The sequence below is a fragment of the Mustela erminea genome, chromosome 2 (genome assembly GCF_009829155.1).
Source record: "Mustela erminea isolate mMusErm1 chromosome 2, mMusErm1.Pri, whole genome shotgun sequence".
NCBI lineage: Eukaryota > Metazoa > Chordata > Mammalia > Carnivora > Mustelidae > Mustela > Mustela erminea.
This window is the reverse complement of record NC_045615.1, coordinates 143002688-143019870: the sequence shown is the minus strand read 5'-3', so window position 1 is coordinate 143019870 and position 17183 is coordinate 143002688. Positions and strand designations below refer to the sequence as shown.

The window sequence follows — 17183 nt, the reverse complement described above, 5'->3', positions numbered from 1 at the left end:
TAGGTCGTCGCAGAGTGTTCTGAGGAGTTACCTACCCTCGTCCGCGTCATACATATTGGCAAACGGTTCCCAAGTTCCTAACTCCTGGAATCAGAGAAAATCGAGCAGCAGCCGACAGCACCCGCAGCGTGAGGCGAGTAATTTCCGTCTCCGGCGTTCCCAGAATGCTCTGCTTCTCAGGCCAATGGCTGCCCACAGAGCAGCCAACGAAAGATCTGCGCCTGCGCAACTGGGAGGGTACGGTTTGTGAGGGTTAGAATTGCGCACGCGCAAATCGTAAACCACCGCCTCCAGTGGCTGATTGGGAGAACGGTTCCTACCGTGACGGTCGGATCCCGCCAATTAAATTTTTTGTTTTTCAATACTGTTGCACAAATAGTGACACTTGAAAAAAAATAAAGATTTATTAATTAAGGGGTTTTAATTGAGGCCGTGAGTATGAGGCATTTGATTTTTTTTTGCACTTCCCAGACCAAAAACATGAAGCTTTCAAATAATGTGATTCACTAAAAGCACGTTGTGCCAGCGGTGACTCGCTGAAGAAGCCTGAAAGGACACAAACCCTCACTACTCTCTCCAGCCCACCCAGCTGAGCCTAATCGCGGACGGTTTTGACGTAGCTTTGAACGGGATCTCCGGCCTTAGATACTTCATCGCGAGAACTCACGGAAGGAGCAGCGAAAGGAGACGTCGAAGTGCGCTTTCCGACAAATGACAGCCCACTCGTAGTCCCGGGCTTAAGTCAGGTTTTAAGGCGCATCTCAAACCCCAGTGCGCCTGCGCGCACGTGGCTCCGCCCCTTTGCCCGGGGTCGCGTTCCCCATGCTGCCTGCACGGTTCACCCGCGTGGTGCTGTGGCCCTTCCTGCGGGGATCCGCTCCCACCGTAGTGCACCATGTCCCTCGGGAGCCCCTTCTCCAGAGATGTGCGGCCGCCTCTTCCTCCCCGCACCCATCGGGCCTGGGACATAGGCTTTCCAGTGGCTCAACGGCGACTGGGGGTTACGAAGGGAGGACTGACACGGAGGAGCATTTTCTGTTCCCCGAGTACGTCCCAGAGCCCGAGCCCGCGCCAAACCTCGAAGAACAGATGCGAGAGCTGCAGCAGCGGCAGGAGGAGGAGGAGCGACAGAAGCAGCAGCGGCGGGACGAGCGGCAGCAGCAAAAGGTAGCCGGCAGTCGGGTACACCCGGTCGTGGGACACCCGGACCCCACGGTGCGGCCCAGCGGCCTGAACTGCTCGGGCTGCGGAGCGGAGCTGCACTGCCAGGACCCCGGCGTGCCCGGCTACCTGCCCAGCGAGAAGTTCCTCAGCGCGGCGGCGCAGACGGACGGCGGACTGGCGCGAACTGTGTGTCAGCGCTGCTGGCTGCTGGTGCACCACCGGCGCGCCCTGCGCGTGCAGATGAGCCGCGAGCAGTATCTGGAGCTGGTGAGCGCGGCGCTCCGACGCCCGGGGCCCGCCCTGGTGCTCTACATGGTGGACCTGCTCGATCTGCCCGACGTCCTGCTGCCCGACCTGCCCGCGCTGGTGGGCCCCAGGCAGCTAATCGTGCTGGGGAACAAGGTGGATCTGCTGCCCCAGGACGCGCCGGGCTACCTGCAGCGGCTGCGGGAGCGACTGTGGGACGACTGTACCCGCGCGGGGCTCCTGCGGTCCTGTGGCCACCGAGGGCCCCAGCACGCCGGCGAGGACCGGCAGCAAGACTGGACGGAGAATTCGAATACTTCCACCAGGCCCCGCACGGTGCTCAGGGATGTGCGGCTCATTAGCGCCAAGACTGGCTATGGCGTGGAAGAACTGATCACAGCGCTTCAGCGCTCCTGGCGTTACCGCGGCGACGTGTACTTGGTTGGCGCCACCAACGCTGGCAAGTCCACTCTGTTTAACACGCTCCTAGAATCCGATTACTGCATCGCCAAGGGCGCTGAAGCTATCGACAGAGCCACCATCTCCCCTTGGCCTGGTGAGTCTTAGGAGGCCCGCCCCCTTTTCTGAGAAGCTGAAAGTCTTGTTGCAGCCCAGGTACCTAGTACAGCCTTTCTTTTTTTAAAGATTTTATTTATTTATTTGACAGAGATCACAAGTGGGCAGAGAGAGAGGAGGAGGAAGCAGGCTCCCTGCTGAGCAGAGAGCCCAATGTGGGACTCGATCCTAGAACCCTGAGATCATGACCTGAGCCGAAGGCAGCGGCTTAACCCACTGAGCCACCCAGGCGCCCCTAGTATAGCCTTTCTTAATGTCCACCAGGGACTATCTGGAGCCTTCCATTTAAAAAACTCTCCCTGGGGCGCCTGGGTGGCTCAGTCCTTAAGCCTCTGCCTTCCTATCAAAGCATGATCCCAGGGTCGTGGAATGGAGCCCCGCATCAGGCTCCATGCTCAGCCAGTAAACCTGAGTCTCCCTCTCCAGCTTTCCCTGCTTGTTCCCTCTCTCGCTTCCTCTCTCTCTCTCTCTCTCTCTGTCAAATATATAAATAAAATCTTAAAAAAAAAAAAAAGTCTCGCTCTACTTTAGTCACTCCTCTCTTTTGTGTCGGTCTACTGCTTGGAAATTTAGTATATGTTAGTCAACACAAGGGAATATTTATGGAGCACTTCTATGTTCCAGTCACTGTTCTTTAGGCGCTGTAGATGAACCGGGGAACAGAGCAAGAATTCCTGCTCTCTTTGGAGGTTTTCCTGGTAGCTTTACTTCTTTGTTTCTCTGGAAGGTCCATCTTTTTACTTTTTTTCTTTCTTTCCTTCTTTTACTTCCTAAACTTCCACCCAGTCTTACTCTTCATATCTTAAGTTAATTCATGAGATCAGTATGCTATACACACTTAACACTTGAATAATTCACTAATGCTATATGATTTGTGGCTTTGAGAAAAAAAAGGTCAGCTTTGTGGGTTTTTTTTTTTAAGATTTTGTTTATTTATTTGGGAGAGAGACGGAGAGCGCAGGAGAAGGGAGGAGGTCAGAGGGAGAAGCAGATTCCCCGTGAAGCTGAGAGCCCGATGTGGGTCTCTATCCGGGGACTCTGGGATCATTACTTGAGCCGAAGGCAGTTGCCCAACCAAGTGAGCCACCCAAGCGCCTGGGTTTGTTTGTCTTTTTTTAAGATTTTATTTATTTATTTGTGAGAGAGCACAAACAGGGGAGCTGCAGGTAGAGGGAGAAGCAGGCTCCCTGCTGAACAAGGAACCCGATGCAGGGCTCCATCCAGGACGCTGGGATCATGACTGGAGCTGAAGGCAGACGCTTAACTGACTGAGCCACCCAGGCATCCCTCAACTTTGTGGTTTTAAGAAACTTTTGTAATTGCAAAATGGGTCCCTCTGTGACCCTGTTGGTATTTAACAGTTGGCAAAACTGCCTCATTTGTTCCTTTGAAACCAGTGTTTGACTTTAATAAGCTGTTCTTCTCTGTCCAGGCTTTTGGCTAAATTACACACAGAAGTGCTTTTATCCTGGATAGTAATGCAGTGAAAATGGAAAGAAAGCAGGTCTGCAGATTGGGGATTCAAACCCAGGTTGAGCCCTTGGGCCTGTCTCTGAGCCCATTTCCTCATCTGTAAAATAAGAATGATCTTGTAGACGGTTGTCATGAAGGTTAAGTGAAGTAAACTGCAGTACACAGGTCAGTGTAGCTCCTCAAAAATGTTAGTTTTCCTCCCCTTATTCCCTCTTCTCGGACAGTGTTTATAAGAACATATTTATTCTTTGGCATTTCAGGTACCACATTAAACCTTCTGAAGTTTCCTATTTGCAACCCAACACCTTACAGGATGTTTGAAAGACAAAAAAGGCTTGAAAAAACTGCAGCTGAGGCTGAAGAAGATCTTAGTCAGCAAGAACAACATCAACTTAATCACCTGAAAAAGCATGGTTATGTAATAGGTAAGCATCTTCTATAGGAGAACTCTTGTTCGGGCTATGCTAAAATTTTTTGTTGAACAACCTGAAATACAGCTGCCTAGGGCTAGCCAGTTTTTGTGGGGAGAGACTACTCTCCTTGTTCTGGAACAAAGAGGCTCTTGAGAGGCAAGGCTACTGTTTGGAAACCCAGAGTTCTTTGTGCTAAGAAAACTGAAACAGTAGGTACTTGGAGAAATCCAGGAGGGGAAACCTGCAACAAATGCCCAACCAACCGTTGTCAGCAGTGGAAGCATTTTCGCTGGGAAACAGCACCCTCTCCTTGCAAACCAGCACAGGTTGTGGACTCCATGTTGCAGCTTTAGATCAGATTATTGTCCCTCTTCCCTTGGTATCTTTTTTCAACCTTCTTTCACTGAAAACAGTTTGATTACCAGCACTTCCCCTCACCAGCAGCCACCGGCCCCTGCCCAGTGTACACAGCTAGCGACATATTTGACCATTGCAAGAGTCTGACCTCCACTGCCTTTGAAAACAAAGAGCAAAGGTATCATTGTAGTCTTGCTTCCCTACACCATAGTTAGTCTTACTTAGACTTATTTTTGATGCAAGCGAGGAGAATAAGTATTACCTGTCTGGAATCAAAAGCTTCAAAGGAGTGACTAATAGCTTAAATATAACTTGTTCTAGGAAGAGTTAGAAGAACATTCTTGTATTCAGAAGAACGGAAAGAGGAAGCCACCTTTGAGTTTGATGCTGATGCACTTGCCTTTGACATGGAAAATGAACCTGTTGTGGTTCCAGATAAATCCACCAAACGAGTAGAATTGACCCCGCAAGATGTGAAAGATGCCCACTGGTTTCATGACACCCCTGGAATTATAAAAGAAAATTGTGTATGTATTTGATGTCTTTTGGAACTATGAACTTTCAGTTGCACGAGTGCCGTCTTCATGGGCAGAACCCAGGAAAGGCATATCCTTTCACTTTAGACTCTGTTCTGGTTTCATTCGTAGAAGCAGTTTAGGGTGATCTGTGTGTCGACAAGATCTGTATTCCATTTGGTAGGCTCCACTGCTCACAACCTCTTTGTGTTATTGTGGTGGTTACTTCATTAGGGAGACATTTATAAAATCCTAGATTTTGAGGTTGGAAGAAACGTAACTATCGCTGTAGTTCAGCCCACCCATTCAGTGCTTGAATTCCCTCTAAACCTATCCATCCAGCTTAAACTGAAATAAGGAGGGACTCAACCATCCCCTGAAGCAGTGTTTCCTTGTCTCCCACGGTATCCCATTTGGCCTTTGACCTGCTCTTTGTGTGGAATTGAACAGTCTCCCTGTAACTTGTACCCTTTGTTCCTCCAAATGGTCCCATATGAAATGAACATAATGCCTCTGCAAGACTTTGAACTACTTTAAAGTGCCATGTCCTGTCTCTTCCCCACTCTATTCTGTTCTCCCAACAAATACTGAACATTTACTGTGCTGACATAATCCAGATGATTTCTCTGTTGCTTGCAACTGTTCTGAGAGATAGGCTTTTCATTAACTCAGGCCTCTTTTCAGACTATCTTCTAATTTGTTTCTGTCTTTAAAATATGACTAAAGGGTGCCTAGGTGGCTCAGTAAGTTAAGCATTTGTCTTCAGCTCTGGTCATGATCCCAGGACCCCGGGACAGAGCCCCAAATCAGGTTCCCTGCTCAGTGGGGAGAATGCTTCTTTCTCTCCCTTTGTACCTCCCCCTGCTTGTGCACGTGCTCTCTCTCTTTCTCCCCCTCTCTCTCTCCCTCCCAAATACATAAAATCTTTTAAGAAATATATGACACTGGGGCACCTGGGTGGCTCAGTCGTTAAGCAGCTGCCTTGGGCTCAGATCATGATCCCAGGGTTCTAGGATCGAGTCCTGCATCCGGCTTCCTGCTCAGAGAGAAGTCTGCTTCTCCCTCACCCACTCCCGCTGCTGTTTCCTTTCTCGCTATGTCTCTGTCAAATAAATAAATAAAATCTTTTAAAAAATATATACATATGACACTAAGAACTAAAGTTACTAAAGAACTAAAGTATAAAGTACCTTATACATATGTATGTATACATATATATACATATATATAAAAGTATAAAGTACCCTATATACATATGACACTAAGAACTAAAGTACTAAAGAACTAAAGTATAAAGATGAGCACAACTTAGAATAAGATTAAATCCACCTGTCTTGCCCTTAACACGTCTTTTACTCCAGTTACAATCTCCTGGGCAACTTTCTTTTATCTCATTAAATTAAGCCCATATCCTACGCACTCATTAAATCTCACAACTTTTTATTCATTTGCAATTTTGATTATCATCCAAGTTACGGCTTTACTGAAGAATGCATCCAGGATACAGCCTTACAACAGATCCATTAATCAGTTTCTTTTAATCTGGTTACTGACACTAGTTCCTGTTCTACCTAATTGTGTCTGTATATGCCTATGAAACCACAGTGGTGTCTTAGCTTCTTTTCATTCTCTGCCCTGCCTGGATCACTTAGTTTCATTCTCAGAATTATGCTCTATTTAGTCCCCCATGTGTTAGATTCATGTACATCTTTTAACTTTTTTGCGCTCCTAGAATAATTGCTTATGTCCTGTCTCTTCCTTAGAAGTCTATAGCTTCAGGGTGCCTGGGTGACTCAGTGGGTTGGGCCTCTGTCTTCAGCTCAGGTTGTGATCTCCGGATCCTGAGATTGAGCCACGCATTGGGCTCTCTGCTCAGCGGGGATCCTGCTTCCCCCTCTCTCTCTGCCTGCCTCTCTCCCTGCTTGTGAGCTCTCTGTCAAGTAAATAAATAAAATCTTAAAAAAAAAAAAAAAAGAATCAAGTTCATAAAAGTTTTTTATCCACTTTTTTACCTTTTCTAATATTTCTCTTTTTTAAAAATGTTTTTTGTTTTTTTAATTTTTTTTTTTTTTTTTTTTTTGAGAGAGGGAAAGAGAGCAAACACAGGGGGAGCTGCAGAGGGAGAGGGGGAAGCAGACTCCCCACTGAGCAGAGAGTCCGATGCAGGACTCCATCCCAGGACCCCAGGATCATGACCTTAGCCAAAAGCAGATGCTCAACTGACTGAGTGACCCAGGTGCCCTAAAAAAATATTTAAAAAAAAAAATACTTTAAGTAAAAATACTTTAAGTAACCTCTACACCCAGTGTGCGGCTCAAACTGAGAACCATGAGATCAAGAGTCACATGCTCTACCAACTGAGCCCCCAATGCCCCCATAATATTTTTTTTTAATCAGATTTTTATTCCTTAAATCCTACCAGAATCTTGTGCTTGCTGCTGTTTTCTCTAGTCTTTAGGAACTCTTCATCCTTAGAAGCCAGAGGATTCATAACTTTGTCATTTTTTGCTAAGCATTTGAGGGAAATAAGAAAACTGAAGACCAGACTTAAGAAAGGGCTTCTTCAAAGCTCTCTAACTGCTCCTAGAATGAGGGGACCATTTTGCATTTAATGCATGCATACTTGCCACTGGGACAGAAGGTAGCATATTGCCTTACCTTTAACTGAGAGCTACTGGTCCCTAGAAGCCTTGATGGAGAGAGAGAACAGATGTGCTGTTTTGGGATTAACACATCAGTGTTTTCAGTTCACATCAATTTTGACATGTGAGGGATGCTACTGACATATAAAGTCTCACACTCGCATATAAGTTCTTTTACTCAGTATTAAGTTGTGAAGTAAGAGTAGAGCCATCCTTGGGGTGCCTGGGTGGCTCAGAGAGTTAAGCCTCTGCCCTCAGCTTGGGTCATGGTCTTAGGGTCCTGGGATCGAGCCTCGAATCAGGCTCTCTGCTCAGCAGGGAGCCTGCTTCCCCCTCACTCTCTGCCTGCCTCTCTGCCTACTTGTGATCTCTCTCTCTCTATCAAATAAATAAAATCTTAAAAAAAGAGTAGAGCCATCCATATCTCCAATAAAAGTAAGTCTCAAAAAAAAAAAAGTAATTCTCTAAAAAATCTGCCCTCTGCTTTACAGATTTTAAACCTTCTAACAGAAAAAGAAGTAAATACTGTTTTGCCGACACATTCCATTGTTCCACGAACTTTTGTGCTTAAACCAGGAATGGTTCTATTTTTGGGTGCCATAGGCCGTATAGATTTTCTGCAGGTAAGGAAAGTCTGTACTGTTTAAAAATGACCTACGTTTACTTTAAGGATGCAGATGTATGAACAGGATTGGCAAATTGTTGATAACTAGCTCATGACTAAAAAGAATGTTGATACTTTTTTGTTTGCTTGTTTGAAAATACCCATAATAAAAATTTGGGAAAAAGAAATGGAGAGGAAAACAAGTAGTAGGTCTCTAAAACTAGATCTTCATTAGGATGTTGAATGCTCCATACAGCTTGGCATGAGGAAAAGATACTGTTCCTATCCTGTGGTGTTGTTTCACATGGAAATCATAGGTTAAAAAAAAAATACGTACAGGGTTAGTGTGCATTAAATAAATCCCACACTTTTTTAAGTTTTTATTTTGAAGTAATCTCTGCACCCAGTGTGGAGCTTGAACTCACAACTCCTGATATAGTCACGCATTCCACTGCCGGAGCCACACTACTTTATATCCCAAGATACGTATGCAATTATGTATGTGCTTTTCTGTTTGATATTCTTTTATATAGCATCATTCCAGGATCTTAGAGTATTTATAGAATTGCTCTCTGTCTTCCCAAAGTGAGAAGAAAAAGGGAATGAAACATGGATGTATCCAGCAATGGTATATGTAACTCATAGGCCATTGCTATAGCATATTTCTTGGGTTTTGTGTTTTTTCATAATTTGTTGGCACTTTAACCTTGCACACTTAAAACCCTTATAATCTTCATTAAAGCCCACAGAATGTTAAACCTAACTTTACACTGGCACAATCAAAGCATTTCCTTTTAACTTATATTTCCATGTATATACTTTTTTCTTTTCTTTTTTTTTTTTTAAAGTAGGCTTCGCGCCCTGCGTGGAGCCCAACATGGGACTTGAACTCACGACCCTGAGATCAAGAATTAGCCGCTTTAATTGAGCCACCCAGGCACCCATCCTTATGTATTTCCTTTATTTATATTTGTTTAAATCTCCATTTAACTTATAAAGGGAGCTTGATTGGGGGCGCGATAATTAATTGTAATTTGTAATGTGTTTTTGCAAGTTTTTCATTCTGTAAAATAACTTATTTTCTTCCTTTCTCAAGGGAAATCAGTCGGCTTGGTTTACAGTTGTGGCTTCCAACCTCCTCCCTGTGCATATTACTTCCTTGGACAGGGCAGATACGGTGTATCAGAAGCATGCTGGTCATACATTACTCAAGGTGAGGTAGCACACTTTGAAGATTACACAGTTAGGTTAACCTACACTGTGAAGCCCCACAGTCCTGCTAAGAAAGCCTTTGTTGGACATACCATTTTTGTTACATGATCAGCTAGCTCTTTCCTCACCTGTTCTGCTTGAGGATTTTGGCTGCAAAGTCATGTGGGCCCTATAAGAAAAGGGATGTTGTTTGGACTGATCCTAGAATACCTATAGGCTTGTGTTTTCTCTAAACTACACTGGCCAATACCGTAACCATGAGTGGCTATTTCAGTTTAAATAAAATTTTAAAAACAAACAAACAAATAAATAAATAATAAAATTTAGAATTTAGTTCTTCTGCACTAGCCACTTTCCAGCTGCCCAGCTATCACATCAATGCAGAAAGTTGTATTGGTTTAATGCTGAGTGAAGAGAAGATAGACATTTCTCACAACTGGGGGCATTCCTGGCATCCAGTGGACGGAACCAGGAATAATGGTGAACATCCCTTCAGTGCCCAAGACAGACCCTCACAACAAAGAATTATCTGGTCCAGAATGTCCATAGACCACGGTTGAGAAGTCCTGGGCTGAGTGGAAAAGCTCTCCCCCCAGGTTCTTAATCCCAGACACTTACAGATGATCCAGCTTTTTACTCCTGCTCTGCCAGTTCCCTTCTTCCCCTTGTAAGTATGCCCCAGTTTCTCTCATCTTTAAATAACAAAACAAAACTCTGTCCTGCTTATCCCTTTTTTTACAGCCAATACCACGCGTGCACCTCATGTCCCAACCTCTGCAGTCCCATCTGGCCCTTACTGTATCACTGAAATTGTTCTTACTAAGTTCACCAAATACTGCGTGAAAACTGTTTTCAACTTAGTAAGGCGTTACATACACGCAGTTAATGTGCAGTGTCTGTTGTATAATGTTGAAGATCACCAGCGCCAGACTGGGTTCAAATACCCTGTTCCACCACCCCACAAAGCTGGGTGACTCTGTGTCGTACCGATGCCACAGGGTTGTGGCGAGGACTGAGTTGCAAGGCACTGCTCTAAGCGCTCCATGAGTGTCTGTGATGACGGAACACATCTACAGAAATACCAGGTGCGTCCCGCAGAGGTGATTTAGTATTAATTAATGCTTATGTAGCCAAATATAAGCCAAAACCCAAAATACACACCTGCCCTTCAAACAGGCTAAAGATAAACCTCACGTGAGAAGTAAATGCTTCTTTCTTTCTGTATTTCCTAAGAAAGCCGGACTGAGATGAAAACTCCATTGTTTTCTCCCCCAGAGTGAATATTCCAGAGTCTTGTCGGATTTGCAGGGTGGGTGAGCACAGAAAGGCCATCAGCAATATAGGACCTACTGGTTTTTCTACACTTAAAAGCCTTTTGTTGTCCTGTTAAATTTGCTCACTTTTTAGGCAAAACAGTAATACACGAGTTGAAATACAGCTGGAGACTTAGAGGAAAGAAAACGACCTTAGTTTGTGTAATATGGCTCTTAGAAAAATGAACTCTGTGGTTCTCTACCGCCATGCATCTGTGTAGTTTTCAGAGTGGACATCAGGTAGATTCCACAGCAGCTGTCTGAGCCTTCTCTCCCACTGTAATGGAAATCTGTTCTGGGGGCTGCTCTGAGACTCATTCCTGCCTCCTGGTTTTCTTACCTCCCAAACCAAAGTCAGCCCTGCCTCCTCATTGTCACCCAGCCTCCCAATCCAAGCTGTAGTCTGACTTCATGAGACTGTTTTTGAGATCCGGAAGTATTGTCTTAGCTTCCAGCTTTAATTGCCCTCGCACCTCCACCCCAAATACACCTCCACAGCCACTAAAGCAGTGGTTTCAACCAAGGCTGACTTCTGCCCCCAGGGGACCTCTGACAATGACTGGAGACATGTCTGTTTTTCACAACTTGGTGGATGTTGAGTAGATGCCAGAGATGCTGCTAAAAATTGGACAATGCACAGGACAGCCTTCCCACTGCCCAACCAAGAAGAACTCAGCCTAAGTGGTTGATAGTGCCAACATTAAGACACCCTGCACTACAGAGATCATTCAGAAATGCAAAGCAGGCCACAGTATTTTTTTATTCCTATCTCTATTTTTCCTGCTTATAATGCCTTGGTAGTCCACATCACTGAGAAATCTAAACTCACACTCATCCACAGACAACATCCCCTGCACAGTTCGGCTACAGTTCCCTGAACTCACCATCCTTTTTCCTGTTCCTGTGTCTCGGCTACAGTTCCCTGAACTCACCATCCTTTTTCCTGTTCCTGTGTCTGTACATGATGCAAACCCAGAATACCATTCCAGTAACTCCAACCTGTGTCTCCAAATACTGCCCAGATACTGCTTGTTCATTAATGTTTTCCTCAACCAAAACGTGTACATTACTTCTTCCACCACATCCATCGTGCTTAATAGACACTTCCCGTCACATTCCTTACCTCGTAATTTATTTGCATGTTACCTCCACCCTCTAACTCCCTTTTGTAACATCTTGTGTCTTGTGTCCCCAGTGTTAAACACAGAGAGATCTGTTAGTAAATAATCATCCAGTTACTTCCCATGCATGGATCCATCTGTAAGCAGAAGCTGAACCTTACCTGTTACACCATGCCCTTCACTTGTAATGAGGCAGGGATTAATCTTTGAGGCCGGCCAGGCCTATGAGAACTAAGGTATTTCAAAGGATATTACCTTAATTGCCAAACACTAGTTTGTAAAGCTTTTTGAAGGGCTGTACAAATAGTGTAAAGTAAGAAAACAAGATGCCGCTGTCAGGAAGTCATCAGTAGACACTCACCTGCGGCTCTTGGCACTGGTATCTTCAGGCTTCATCTCCTCACAGAGCTCCCATGCTTTCCATTTGAACAGGAAGTGATTTGGGGTTTTCAGTAGCTGAGAATATTTATTTCGATGGCAGGTTCCAATGGGTGGAAAAGAACGAATGGCAGAATTTCCTCCTCTTGTTGGTGAAGACATTACATTAAAAGAAGGACTTGGGGAATCTAAAGCAGTGGCGGACATCAAGTTTTCTTCTGCAGGTAACTTTACACCAGGCACTTTTAAAAAGTGAACAAAGTCAGGGCACCTGAGTGGCTCAGTGGGTTAAAGCCTCTGGCTTCAGCTCAGGTCATGATCCTGGGGTCCTGGGATCGAGCCCCGTGTTGGGCTCTCTGCTCTCTGCTCGGCAGGAAGCCTGCTTCCCTTCCTCTCTCTCTCTGCCTGCCTCTCTGCCTACTTGTGATCTCTGTCTGTCAAATAAATAAATAAAATCTTAAAAAAAAAGTAAGCAAAGTCCCCTTACTGACTTCCGGTGTATTTTTATAGAAATGTTCATTTAATGGACACAGACTGAGGATTTTAGGAAATACATACTAGTTTATTCATTAAATGCAACCTACTATAAAAATAAATCTGTACCTTTTCACAAATGCATGCTTTCTTATAATATAGAGCAAAAGAGGGGCACCTGGGTGGCTCTCAATCATTACGCATCTGCCTTCGGCTCAGGTCATGGGTCTCAGGATCCTGGGATCGAGCCCCACATCGGGCTCCCTACTTAGTGGAAAGTCTGCTTCTCCCCCTACTTTCTCTCTCTGTCAAATAAATAAAATCTTTTAAAAAAAAAAAACATGGAAAAGAGAGTAGTAGCCTTCTTCGGTGCTCCATTTTGAACTTGAGCTTGGTGTTTTGAATAAGATGGTTGCTAACACCATTGTGTGTTGTGTCGCTTACCCGCATAGGCTGGGTTGCAGTAACAGCTCAACTGAAGGACAGACTGCGTCTCCGAGGCTACACCCCTCAAGGAACGGTTCTGACAGTCCGGCCCCCTCTCTTGCCGCATATCGTTAACATCAAAGGAGAGCGCCTCAGGAGAAGCGTGGCCTATAAAACCAAGAAGCCTCCTTCCCTTGTGTACAATCTGCAGAAGAAGAAAAAATAGATAAATAGTTGATATTGATCTTGTTCACACTGAATTTTAACTATACTAGACATAACTACATACGTTGAATTGTATTAAATATAACTATAATAAAGCTCTCTTTGCTCCCACCCTTTTTAAAACCACCCAGGACTGGGCCTGTTTGTAATGTACTGGATTTGTAAAAATAAGTTATTTTTTTGTAAGGTATGTATATGTATGTATTTGAGACCCAAAAGTACCTAAAAAGAAGTTCAGCTATGTTCAGTTTTCTCACACTATTTATTTATTAAGACCAGTTGTTAGGGGCACCTGGGTGGCTCAGTGGGTTAAAGCCTCTGCCTCCTGCTCAGGTCATGATCTCAGGGTCCTGGGATTGAGCCCCACATCGGGCTCTCTGCTCAGCAGCGAGCCTGCCTTCCCCTCTCTCACTCTGCCTACCTCTCTGCCTACTTGTGATCTCTCTCTGTCAAATAAATAAATAAAATCTTTGGGGTGCCTGGGTGGCTTGGTGGGTTGAAGCCTCTGCCTTCGGCTCGGGTCATGATCCCAGGGTCCTGGGATCGAGCCCCGCATCAGGCTCTCTGCTCCGCAGGGAGCCTGCTTCCTCCTCTCTCTCTGCCTGCTTGTGATCTCTGCCTATCAAATAAATAAAATCTTTTTAAAAATAAATAAATAATAAATAAAATCTTTAAAAAAAAAAAACAGTTGTTGGGCCGCCTGGCTGGCTCAGTCAGAAAAGCTACAGCTCTTGACCTCAGAGTCATGAGTGTGAGCCCCACGTTGGGGATAGAGATTACAAATAAATAAATAAATTTTAAAAAAAGATAAAAACACCAGATGTCATTTCTTGCAGCCTAACCAAGAGAGCAACACAACAGTTGGCATATGAAAAAATGGCAAAAAATTAATTTGTCGAAAATATATTGGTTTAAGGAAGATGGAAATGAGTAGGTGCCTCTGCACCATACAGTCATCCAAGTCTCCCAACTTCTGGAACACTCCGTGGCTTCGTCTCTAGGTCTAAGGTGGTTACTCAGGTTGTCTTCCCTTCCCTGCAAGTGGCAAGATAGAAAGTGAGTAAAGAACACAGTTTGCCTATTTCAAAGAAGGGGGAAAGGTTGGAAATCGCACACATTTTGTATCGTGCATTGGTCAAGTCATGGTCACACCCACCCACAAGAGAGCTGAAAGATCCTGGGGAAATGGAGACCAAGGGGGGGGGGGGTTTATTACCTAAGGGAGAATGAACAATGGGGAGTCAAGTAGATACTCACCTTACAAAATCCTACCTGAGAATCTTAAGACTCAGGTTATGTCTTTTTGGCATCCAGTCTATTCTGCAATTGTATCAGAGCACTTGTAACCCTTTATCGACAGCTGCCTGTATATACTGTAGAACATTACATCAGTCAGAAGTCTACTTTCATTCCAAGCTGAGTAAGTAGCACTGTAGCTGTATACAGTGACCAACTAGCAAGTCAAGTCCGAGATCCCAATGCTGAGATAAACGCTGGTGGGATTAGCCAGCCTGAAATGCAGTCAGGTCCATGCACTTCCTGTAGACTAAGGTTTGCCGTAAAATTAGTAGACATACCTATGTTCTCAGTCCTAACAGTATCCCCCAGCCCGCATCTCACTAACACAGCTTAGAATGAACGGTTAGCATTTTAAGATGCAACTTGCAAAAACTAGATCTCGCTTTCATCACATTTCAAAGTATATACTATTGGCATCTTGGGGAAGGAGTTCTTTTATGTGTGAAACTGCATTTCAATATGCCAGCATCCCTCATCCCCAGATAGTAAATGCCCATAGCAGATCCCCCTGCCCCATTAGTCACTGTGACAAACAAAAACTACCTCTCAGGCACCTGGGTGACTCAGTGGATTAAAGGTCTACCTCTGGCTCAGGTCATAATCCCAGAGTCCTGGGATCCAGCCCCACATCAGGCTCCCTGCTCAGCAGAGAGCCTGCTTCTCCCTCTCCCTCTAACTGCAGCTCTGCTTACTTGTGCGCTCTCTCTCTCTCTCTCTCTGTGTCTCTCTTTCAAACAAATAAAATATCTTAAAAAATAAAATAATAGATTAAAATTAAATAAATAAATAAAAATCTTTAAAAAAAAAAAGTACCTCTCCCATGTCCAAGCCTACCCTCCAGAGGGCGGTAGCCTCCCAAATTGAGAAAATCAATTTCTAGTTGTTTTTATTTTGGAAAAAATGAAATACCACTAATTTTATAAGTTAAAAATCTGGCATTTGTACAGAAATATAGAACTTAAGAACTGATGCTGCTGGGATGCCTGGGTGGCTCAGTTGGTTAAGCTGCTGCCTTCACTCAGGTTATGGATCCCAGGGTCCTGGGATCAAGTCCTACATTGGGCTCCTTGCTTGGCAGGGAGCCTGCTTCTCTTGCTGCCTCTGCCTGCCTCTCTGCCTGCTTGTGTGTACTCTCTCTCTCTCTCTCTGGCAAATAAATAAAATCTTTAAAAAAAAAAAAAAAAAAAAAACCAAGAACTGATACTGCTGTCATTACACCAATAATTTGTGAATATTTTAGAAAGCAAAACATTCCTCTTTATCGTCTCTAGGCTTATAGGCCTCTTGACTAACAAAGATCCGGTTTTTCAATGTTCTTTACTCAGACTCTCAGATCTCTTTGAGCTCTATAATTCAACGGTTTTGTTTTGTAAAGCTTGACTGAAGCAGACGTTCTAGGGTACCTTGCTAGAAGTTTCAAACAGTACAGTTTATTAGGCAAGTTTGGTTTCCCTGTTTGTATTAGTTAATGTCTTCTGGTCTTCATTTTCTCACCTATAAGGAGGGAAAGACATTATATTTTCTCAGTCCTTGTATAATTCTCAGCAAAAACAGGCAGGAAAGCCAGGAAAGAGTGGTTCCAATACCACTGACAAAAAAGATGCCCTGTGCCCAGAGAGTCGAGGACTTCAGCTAGGATCTGCGTTAATTAACTCCCCATTCTGCCAACCTAATACAGCCCGGGATCACTGCTGGTAGATTCAATGGCTCCACAGTGGATTTAACTTTAAGAAAGTTCTTACTGTGCTGGTTTCCAAGCTTTAGTCAGCGTAATGATACTTCTTAATCCAGTAGTCTAAGTATGAAGAGCTCCCTTGAATCAGTAAGCATTTCCATGATGGCAGCACACAGGAATCGTAGGAGAAATTAATGGCAGAGTGTCAAGACAGCCCACGCACTTTTCCACAGAACAGAGATGGTTTCAAGTGGCTAGAAAACAATTAAGCAAGTTTATACTAGATCATTTACAAGTTCTGCAGCTTTGTGGCATTCCGCATATCACCTCTTTTGCATTCAGGACACTAAAGGAAGTAAAATGCGTGCCATGAAGGTTTTTGACTTCTGTGTAACAGTAAACTCAAAAGTTGTTTTTATTTTAAGTTATACCTTATCTCTCCTTTTCCCCTCCTTGAAACAGCAGCATCTTCTTCCAAGTTCCTGAAACAAAGTTTAACACATTTTGTATTTTTAATCACCATAAATGGCCATCAGAACTTTACTGGGTCGTTCCCCAGAGTCTGAATTTGTTTATGTTACTCCCATGCTCACTTCCCATGACAACCAAGGAGAAGTCGAGCACAGATGCAATCCTGTGTGCTTGTGCTTCAGACACTTCTTACAAAATGGAGATCAAGGCCAGTTTCCTGCCGGTGACTAACTGGGAGCGCCCGCTGTGCCAGCGCGCGCTGGGGGCGGGGGGGGGGGGGCGGTGGAGGAAGGGGGAGCGGGCAGGGCTGCTATTGCTTCACTGAGTAGGCACCGAGTGCTCAAGCCGGGGCGAGCTGTTTCGTAGACAGCCTCTGATCATTTATCCTGGCTTCCCTCCCACTTGGCTCCGTCTTGTGGAGCAGCAGAATCATTTCCATTCTTTCTCAGACTGTTCCCTTTTCTCCTGGCTGCTTTCCTCCTCCCAAGGGGACTGTTTTCTCAACTGTCAAAGAGTCATGCTCAAACATTAAAAACAAGACCTCACACTCATGTGAATTGAGTAGAGAGCACCTCTGCCTGCTCCTAATGTTCTCTGCG

General features: G+C 44.6%; 2 protein-coding genes across 2 annotated transcripts in view; one reads left to right on the top strand and one right to left on the bottom strand.

Annotated features, from left to right (window-relative positions):
- Window positions 1-390, bottom strand: part of POLR2B (RNA polymerase II subunit B) — a 45980-nt gene extending 45590 nt beyond the window's left edge. Inside the window, exons 1-2 of the mRNA XM_032334410.1 lie at window positions 321-390; window positions 36-221 (exon numbers count right to left, since the gene is read on the bottom strand). Coding sequence (XP_032190301.1) covers window positions 36-54 — 19 coding nt within the window. The 5' untranslated portion in view covers window positions 55-221; window positions 321-390. The remainder of the gene's footprint in view (window positions 1-35; window positions 222-320) is intronic.
- A 29-nt stretch (window positions 391-419) lies between these two features.
- On the top strand, window positions 420-13466 carry NOA1 (nitric oxide associated 1). The gene is made up of 7 exons (XM_032334412.1): window positions 420-1966; window positions 3720-3884; window positions 4551-4756; window positions 7878-8009; window positions 9087-9203; window positions 12118-12238; window positions 12941-13466. Exons 1-7 carry the CDS (start codon window positions 823-825, stop codon window positions 13138-13140), a joined length of 2085 nt encoding a protein of 694 aa, XP_032190303.1. The 5' UTR covers window positions 420-822; the 3' UTR covers window positions 13141-13466.
- Window positions 13467-17183: the final 3717 nt, after the last annotated feature.